Here is an 8,880-nt window from a genome sequence, read left to right on the forward strand (position 1 = left end):
CAGTCCCCCCAGCCAGCCTCTATCCCATCCCCACCCCCTCAGTCAGCCCCCCCCCGGTCTCCCAGCCAGCCCCTCTGCCCCATAACCTGCCCCTCCAGCTAGCTGATGGGGTCACAGCACCCCCTAGGCCGGGTCGTCCCCCGCCCTGGTACCTGCCACACAGCGACCCCTGGCACCGCTCTGGGGCCCTGCCCGGGCAGGGTGGGGGGCGGGGGGTGGAGGCCCAGGCAGGGTGTTGCTGGCCTGGGGGTGGGAGCCTGGGTTTGTATCAGAGACAAACAGCCGCTCACGAGCGCCCAGCACCAGACGCCTGCTCTGTGAGTGTCCCTGGGGGGGACAGAGTGTGGGGGGGGTGCCCTAGGAAAACCCCACTGACCCCCCCAGGGGCGTCCTCCCCAGCACCTTTCACAGGGTCTGAAGATTTTCAGGGGGCTGCGGGTTGGGAGTGAGGGGCATCGGTGGGGTGGGGGGGCCCGGGCTGGGCGGGCAGGGGGCTGCGGGTCAGGAGTGAGGGGCACTGGTGGGCTGGGGGGCCCATGGCCCAGCCAGCAGGGGCTGCGGTTCGGGAGTGAGGGGCACCAGCGGTCTGGGGTGGGGGGGGCTGGTGCCTACGTGACTCTGGGGGCCGCGGTATCAGCTCCCGCCCGCCCCGGCTCTTATCACCCCAGCCAGGCTCCTGCAGCCGGCCCCCCCCCCCCCGTGGTTCCCCTCCCGGTGCCTGGCTCCCTCCCCACGGAACTGCCCCCCAGCCCTCTCTCCTGCCCCCCGGAGTCCCCCAGCCCGGAGCCCCCCAGCCCAGAACCCCCCCGCCCAGAGCCCCCCAAGCCTCCCCCAGCCCCTCATCCGCACGCCACGTCCTGCACCGCTGCAATGCCACCACCGTGGAGGGCGCTGTGGGGCGCTGTGGGGCCTGGGGTTTGGGGGGCAGCTCTCCCCTGCCCGTCCGGCCTGGCCACTGCACGGCCCCTCAGTGACGCGGGCAGCCCGGCGCCAGGCGGGCGAATCAATAGCTCACCGCCGGCCTTTGACCCACAGCTGACAGGAAAAATATTTGGTGAACCTCCCAGCCCCCCGCTCTGCCGGTGCCCCTCACTCCGGCCCCGCAGCCCCCCCCCCCGTTCTGGGGGTGCCCTGGGGCGCTTTGTGGCTGATCAGCCCCGGGGCCCGTCTCTCTCCCCAGGACGCAAAGCGGCTGCGATGGAGGCGCTGAGATCCCTGCTCCGCGGCGCGGTAGGTCCCGGGTCCAGACCCTCCCCTGAGTCCCCGGCGGGCTGGGAGAGACCCCACAGCCTGTGCCCCCCGGTGCCCCTAACCCCCGACCCGCAGCCCCTGGCGCTCTGACGCCCGTCTCTCCCGCAGGCTGGCGAGCGGCCCGGCCGACGCTCCTACACCATCTACCGGAACGTGGGGGGGCCGGGGCAGGGGCCAGGGGAGGGGGCCGTGGGGCTGGAGCTGAAGGTGGCCGAGGGGGAGGAAGAGGAGCCGACGCTGGCCGGGGACAAGGCTGCCCTGGTGACCCCCGGCCGACGGGCCCGGACCAAGGCGCTGACCTATCTGGTGCTGTGCACCCTGCTCCTCTTCACCGTGGGTAAGCCCCGCCCCCTAGCCGGGCAGCCCCGCCCCCTGCCCGGGCAGCCCCACCCCTGGCTGGACACCCTGGCCTCTGGCTTTAAAGCCCCGCACCCTGGCTGGACAGCCACGCCCCTTTCTTTAAAGCCCCGCCCCCTGTCTGGACAGCCCCGCCCCTGACTTTAAAGCTCTGCCCCCTGGCTGGACAGCCCTGCCCCCTTCACAGATAGCCCCGCCTTCTGCCTTATACCCCCCGACTGACAGCCCCCCAGCTCCCACATCCCCCCATGTCCAGCCTCCCCGTGCCCATGCCCGGCCCCCTGTGCCCACGCCGTCTCCCGTGCAGCGTTCCTGCTGGGCTACGTGGCGCTACGGAGCACCTGCCCGTCCTGCGAGGGGCTGCGGGGCGACCTGCTGGCCGTGGTCAACGATGAGGGGGGGCCAGAGGAGCCGTCGGGCCCGGGCCCCCCCATGTACTGGGCCGACCTGAAGGAAATGTTCCAGAAATACCTGCGCGAGGAGACCATCGAGGGCACCATCCGGTGAGTCGCCTCCCAGAGTCCCGCCCCACTGGGACCCCCGCCCCATGGGGAACCCCCGCCCCCCAGAGACACTGCCCCACGGGGACCCCCTGCCCCACTGACCCCCCCAAACTCCATAGACACCCCTCACCCCCACCCATCACAGGGATCTCCCATTCCACAGGTTCCCTCCCAGTGACCCCCAAATCCCGCTCCAGGATCCCAATCCTGAAACACACACCGCGCCATCTCTCCATGGGGCCCTATTGCTGCCCCGCCCTCGAAACACCGAGACCCCCCTGCCCCACCAACATGGGGACCCCCGGGGGGGGTCATCTGGCCCCAGCAGCCCCTGACTCCTCCCCCTTCTTTCCCCCCCAGGCGGGTGAGCGAGGGCCCCCATCCCCCCGGCTCGCCCCGCATGGACGCCCTGGCCCGCCAGCTGCTGGACAGTTTCGCCTCCTATGGGCTGGACCGGGCCTGGACCGACACCCACTACGTGGGGCTGCAGCGCCCCGACAGGTCTGGGGGGTTAGGGGGCACTGCTCTGCGAACAGGGGGCCGAGGGAGGGGGCTGAGCATGGGAGATGGGGTGGGGAAGGTGAAAGAGGAGGGGGGACAGAGGGGCCGGGGGGGAAAGGGGGGCTGGGCAGGCTGGGCTCTGATCCCCCCTTTGGCCCCCAGGCAGAACCCCAACTTCCTGCACCAGCTGGACCCACAGGGGGGCGTGCAGGAGAAGCTGCCCCTGGAGGACCCCGAGATGTACTGCCCCTACAGTGCCTCCGGCAACGCCACGGTAATGCCCCTGGCAATGCCCCGCCAACCTGGGTACTGCCCCTACAGCAACCCCAGCAACGCCACGGTAACGCCCCGGCAATGGGTACTGCCCATACAGTGCCCCTGGCAATGCCATGGTAACACCCCCGGCAACGGCCCGCCACCCCGTGTACTGCCCCTACAGTGCCCAGAGCAACACCATGGTAATGCTCCCAGCAACGACACGGTAACACCCCCGGCAACGCCCCCCAGTATTGCCCCTACAGCGCCCCCGGAGACACCACAGTAACGCTCCCGGCAACATTCCCTGCTCCTGGGGGGGTGGCTTTGGGGGGGTGTCCTCTCCCCCCACACTGAACCCCATCTCTCTCCCCAGGGGTGGCTGGTCTACGCCAACTATGGGCGCCAGGAGGATTTCGACACCCTGGGGCAGCTGGGTGTGAACCCCCAGGGCTGTCTGGTCATCGTCAGGGTGGGGCAGATCAGCTATGCCGAGAAGGTGAGCCCGGACGCCTGGGTTCTCTCCCCAGCTCTGGGAGGGGAGGGGGGCTAGGGGCTCAGAGCCGGGGGGGCTGGGAGCCAGGACTCCTGGGTTCTCTCCCCAGCTCTGGGAGGGGAGAGGGGCTAGGGGCTCAGAGCCAGGGGGGCTGGGAGCCAGGACTCCTGGGTTCTCTCCCCAGTTCTAGGAGGGGAGGGGGGCTAGTGGTTAGAGCAGGGGGGCTGGGAGCCAGGACTCCTGGGTTCTCTCCTTTCCCCCAGGTGGCAAACGCGGAGGCCGCCCAGGCGCTGGGTGTCCTGATCTACCCTGACCCCTGGGACATCCCGCAGGATCTGCGCAAACTGGGGCTGTCCCGGAACCGGGCCATTTATGGACATGTGAGAGCTGGCGGGCAGGGAGGGGTCTGCATGGGATGGGGGGGGAGCAGGGACCCAGGAAGGGGGAGCAAGCTAGGCTGCAGGGACGGAGGGGTCTGGCTGTGTGGGGGCAGGTCAGGAGGGTGGAATTGGGGGCAGGTCCCCTGAATCGGGAGCAGAGGGGCCGGGAGAAGGATCCCAGGGAAGGCGACGGAGAGGCTGATTCGTGCCTCGATGAATAAACTGCCGGCATGTCACATAATTAACGCCAGTCATGGGGCAAACAGACCCCAGCCTGCTAACGATCCCGCTTTGTAACGAGCCGCTGGGGCTGGCTGTGAATGGGGACCATGCTACGTTAAGGACGCGGGGTCGGCAGAGTGACCGGGATTCAAAACTGGCTAACTGATGGATCTCACGCCGTACCCGCGTGCGGGGCATCGGCCTCACACCGGTCACTTCCCGGTGGGCGTCCCACGGGGGTCGGTTCCCGGTGCCGCTTCACATCCCTGGAAGCAAACAGAAAATCCTCCCTGAGAAAGTCTGCGGCAGCCCCGAAACCGGCTGGGGGCAGGAAATACTGGGGGGGGGGGGGGGGGACTGGGAACCGACACTGGGGGGCTGGGGAGACGTCACTCACCCGTTGTCTCTCCCCAACACAGGTTCACATGGGGACCGGTGACCCCTACAGCCCTGGCTTCCCTTCCTTCAACCACACCCAGTTCCCCCCCGTGCAGTCCTCGGGGCTGCCCCACATCCTGGCCCACCCCATTAGTGCCAACACGGCCGCCCGCCTCCTCAGGTAAGGGGGGGGTTGGAAGCCAGGATGCCTGGGTTCTCCCCCTGGCTCTGGGCGGGGAGGGGGGGCTGGTGGGTTGGAGCAGGGAGCCAGGACACCTGGGTTCTCTCCCCAGCTCTAGGGGAGAGGGGCGAGCTGGCGGGGCTGGGAATGAGCTCTGGTCTGACCCCCCTCGCCCCCCGCAGTAAGCTGACAGGGCCGGACGCCCCACGCGACTGGAAGGGCCGCCTGGCTGAGGTCCCGTATCACCTTGGCCCCGGGGACCCCGGCGTCCGGGTGCACCTGCAGGTGAACAACGTCAAGTCTGCGACAAGGATCAGCAACATCTTCGGGTGCATCGAGGGGAGATTTGAACCGGGTGAGGCTGGGGGGGCAGTGCGGACACAGGGTGTCCGTGGGGCAGGGGCTCTGTGGGTGGAGGGAAGGGAAGGGGTCTGGGCGGTATTGGGATGGGGGACAGTGGGGCACAGAGGGGAGGGACGGGGGAGGTGTGCGGGGAGGGAGCTGTCGGGGGGGTCTCCATTCCCCCTAACCTGGACCCCCCCCCCCCGCAGATCACTACGTGATCATTGGGGCTCAGAGGGACGCGCTGGGGCCTGGAGCCGCCCGCTCTGGCGTGGGCACGGCCCTACTCCTGGAGCTGGCCCGGACCTTCTCCGCCATGGTGCGCAATGGTAAGGGGGCGGGGCTAGCCGAGCGGGCGGGGACTAGCCGAGGGGGCGGGGCTCTCTCCCCTGTCATACACCTGCTGACCATTAGGGGGGGACCTCACGCTCTCAGAGAGGGGGGATATTAACCAGGCTGCTCAAAAAGATGGCCGCCTTAAAGGGGCGCAGGGAAAGTTCCCGCTGCCCACTAGACGCCTGGGTTCTCGGGGCCGGGCAAGAGCCACCTCCCATCTCCCGGTCTCAGTCCGTGTCCCCCTTCCCCCCCAGGCTTCCAGCTGCGACGCTCTTTGCTCTTCGCCAGCTGGGACGCAGGAGATTTTGGCAGTGTCGGCGCCACTGAATGGCTGGAGGTAACCCGGACGCCTGGGTCCCCACTGCCAGGGGAAGGGGAGGGGGTCCTACCACCCCCACAGGGCACCGCCAGGCCTGTCCCCCACTCTCCCTGCGGCCAAAACACAGCTCTGGCAGGGGAGTGCGGCCTGGAGGTTAGAGCAGGGGGGGAGGGGCTGGGAGCCCGGATGCCTGGGTTCTCTCCCCGGCTCTAGGAGTCAGAAGGCTCTGGGCTCCCCCTGGTGGCAGGATGGGGGAATAGCTGCTGAATTTGGATCTTCCCCCCGCCCCCCCCAAACCCTCCTTCCCCTCCAGGGGTACCTCACCATGCTGCACCTCAAAGCCGTCGCCTACATCAGTCTGGACAACGCTGTGCTCGGTACGTGGCGGGGGGCCCGGACGCCTGGGTTTTCTGGCTCTGGGAAGGGAGGGGGGCTGGTGGTTAGAGCGGTGGGGGGAGGGGATGTCTGAGCCCCACTCCGTGCCTCAGTTTCCCCCTCTCTCTAAGATGGGACTAACTCTATGACGTCCCCTGGGAGGGGGTGATCCCAAGCTCAGGGCTCGGCCCCTGGACGGGGGGGAGGGGAGTGTCCCCCCAAAGCGGGGGTCGGAATTGGGGTTCCATTGTCAGACCGGCCCCCCGGGGCGGTTTTTCTTCCCTCCTCGGAACGCCAGGAGATGACAAATTCTACGCCAGGACCAGCCCCTTGCTCGTCAGTCTCATCGAGAGCGTCCTCAAACAGGTGAGGGACCCGCCCGGACGCCTGGGTTCTCTGCCCGCCCTGGGAGGGGAGGGGGGCTGGTGGTTAGAGCAGGGGGGGCTGGGAGCCCGGACTCCTGGGTTCTCTCCCCGGCTCTGGGAGTGGGTCACAGGTTGGCAGTGATGGTTTCGGATCGGATCCGAGGCCCAGCAATGGTTGGGGGGGGGGGCAGGGGCAGAGGTCAGGGGTCACCTGGGACTCGCCCCCGGCAGGTTGACAGCCCGAACCGCAGCGGCCAGAGTCTCTACGAGCAGGTGACGTCCCCGGATCGGCGCTGGGCCAGCGAGCTGTAAGTGGGGCGCGACCCCCGGCAGCCCCCTCCGGCCAACAGTGACCCTCCACCCCCATCTCGGCGACCCCCTCGGCCCCACCCAGTCGCGTCCCTTCACGGCCGACCTCCGACACCGGCCCCCGCTGAGCCCTGCCCCTTTCCCCCGATCCCCCCAGCCCCCTCCCGGCCTTGTCCCCCACCCCCCTGCAACCCAGAGCTGTCTGTGGCTGGGAGCCCCAGACCTTTGACCCCCAACCGCTAATGCTCCCTCCTGCCCCCACTGCAGGATCCAGCCCCTCTCCATGGACAGCAGCGCCTACCCCTTCACCGCCTTCGCCGGGGTCCCGGCCGTGGAGTTCTCCTTCGTCGAGGTGAGAGACCCTGGCACCCTCCCCGCCCCCCGCAGCTCCGCCGGTGCCCCTCACTCCCGACCCGCAGCCCCTGCCAGCCCTGCCCTGGGCCCCCCAGCTCTGCCGGCGCCCCTCACCCCTGACCCACAGCCCCCGCTAGCCTCACTCTCCCTGCAGGACGCCCGCCCCTACCCGTTCCTGGACACGCAGGACGACACCTACGAGAACCTGAACGCGCTGCTCTTCGGGCGCCTGCCGGCCGCGGCCAAGTCGGTGGCCGAGGTCGTGGGGCAGCTGCTGATCAAACTCACCCACGACCACCTGCTGCCGCTGGACTTCGGCCGCTACAGCGAGGTGCTGCTGCAGGAGATCGCCCAGTTCAACCAGTACAGCGGCGAGCTCAAGGTACGGGGGGCGCCTCAGCCCCACGCCCCGCGGGGGACACAGAGCTGCCCCCTGTGGAGCCGGGAGCCCGCACCGGGGGAGCCCCAGCGCCAGCGTGTGCGGGTGGGTGCCCCGTGGGGGGGCCGGGCTGTGTCTCTCCCCCACTGAATTTCACCCCCCGCCACAGAGCCGCGGCCTGACCCTGCAGTGGATGTACTCGGCCCGGGGCGACTACACGCGGGCGGCCGAGAAGCTGCGCCAGGACATCTACAGCTCGGAGGAGCACAACGAGCGCCTGAACCGCATGCACAACGTCCGCATCATGCGGGTGAGCGGCTGCGTCGTCCTGCAACCCTGCCCCGCTGCCCCGCTGCGTGCACCTCCCTGCCCCACTGCCCCACCGCATGCACGGTCCCTGCCCCACTGCCATGCTGCGTGCACCTCCCTGCCCCACTGCATGCACCGTCCCAGCCCCACTGCCCCACCGCATGCACCGTCCCTGCCCCCCTGCATGCACCATCCCTGCCCCACTGCCACGCTGCGTGCACTGTCCCTGCCCCCCTGCATGCACCGTCCCTGCCCCCTGCCCCACTGCATGCACCTCCCTGCCCCACTGCATGCACCGTCCCTACCCCACTGCGTGCACCGTCCCTGCCCCCTGCCCCACTGTGTGCACCTCCCTGCCCCACTGCATGCACCGTCCCTACCCCACTGCGTGCACCGTCCCTGCCCCACTGCCCCGCTGCGTGCACCGTCCCTGCCCCACTGCCCCACCGCATGTACCATCCCTGCCCCCCTGCGTGCACATCCCCCGCCTGCTGCATGGGTGCCCAGCATTGAGCCGGGCCTGGTGCAGGCCCCGAGCTGGCCGTGTAGCTGTGCCTGCGGCTCTACCTGCTGCAGGCGCGTCTGTGCCGTGGGCCGCCCCACTGCAGCTCCCAGGCGCAGGGATGGGACGGGGGAGCCCGGGGGGCAGGAACCAGCATCTAACAACCCCCTGCGCCCCCCCCAGGTGGAGTTCCACTTCCTGTCTCCCTACGTGGCGGCCGCGGAGACGCCGTTCCGGCACATCCTGACCGGGCGCGGGGCCCACACGCTGCGGGCGCTGCTGGAGCACCTGCGCCTGGCGCGGGAGGCGCCCGCCCGCTTCGACGAGGCCCTGTTCCGGCGCCAGCTGGCCCTGGCCACCTGGACCCTGCAGGGGGTGGCCAACGCGCTGAGCGGGGAGGTCTGGGACATCGACAACAACTTCTGAGCCCCCCGGACCCCTCCTCTGTGCAAACTCGTTTGTGCCCCTCCGTTACACCCCGAGATTCCCCCTCTAGCCCCACAATCCCTGCCCCCCTGATCGCCTCACCCCACTGCACCCCAGATCCCAGCCCTCCTGAGCCCCCCATTCATGCCCTCCTGCACCCCTCAGTGTCTATTTCACCGAGTCCCCAGAGGGACTCTGGATTTCTCCTCCCCGCCCGAGATCCATCCCACCAGGGGAGACCCCCCCCACCTGGGCACCCATCTTGGGGTCCCCCCTTTCTTGCCCCCCCTCCCTGCAGCCCCTCCCCGTTAATTTATCAGTGGCAGCGCCCGCTATAAAT

The 8,880-nt window shown here is 69.4% G+C and overlaps 1 protein-coding gene across 1 annotated transcript; it reads left to right on the forward strand.

Annotated features, from left to right (window-relative positions):
* Positions 1-267: 267 nt before the first annotated feature.
* Positions 268-8,880, forward strand: TFR2 (transferrin receptor 2). Its single transcript, XM_067556133.1, has 19 exons — positions 268-317; positions 1,181-1,230; positions 1,360-1,588; positions 1,916-2,111; positions 2,472-2,612; positions 2,775-2,886; positions 3,244-3,366; positions 3,627-3,743; positions 4,385-4,524; positions 4,707-4,879; positions 5,076-5,195; positions 5,457-5,539; positions 5,835-5,898; positions 6,195-6,262; positions 6,493-6,569; positions 6,838-6,922; positions 7,079-7,306; positions 7,473-7,613; positions 8,298-8,880. The coding sequence occupies exons 2-19, from the start codon at positions 1,198-1,200 to the stop codon at positions 8,538-8,540; spliced, it is 2,373 nt and encodes a 790-aa protein (XP_067412234.1). The 5' UTR covers positions 268-317; positions 1,181-1,197; the 3' UTR covers positions 8,541-8,880.

Source organism: Emydura macquarii, unplaced genomic scaffold, assembly GCF_026122565.2.
Source record: "Emydura macquarii macquarii isolate MOO-44397 ecotype Brisbane River unplaced genomic scaffold, CSIRO-AGI_Emac_v2 contig_306, whole genome shotgun sequence".
In the NCBI taxonomy this organism is placed as follows: domain Eukaryota; kingdom Metazoa; phylum Chordata; order Testudines; family Chelidae; genus Emydura; species Emydura macquarii.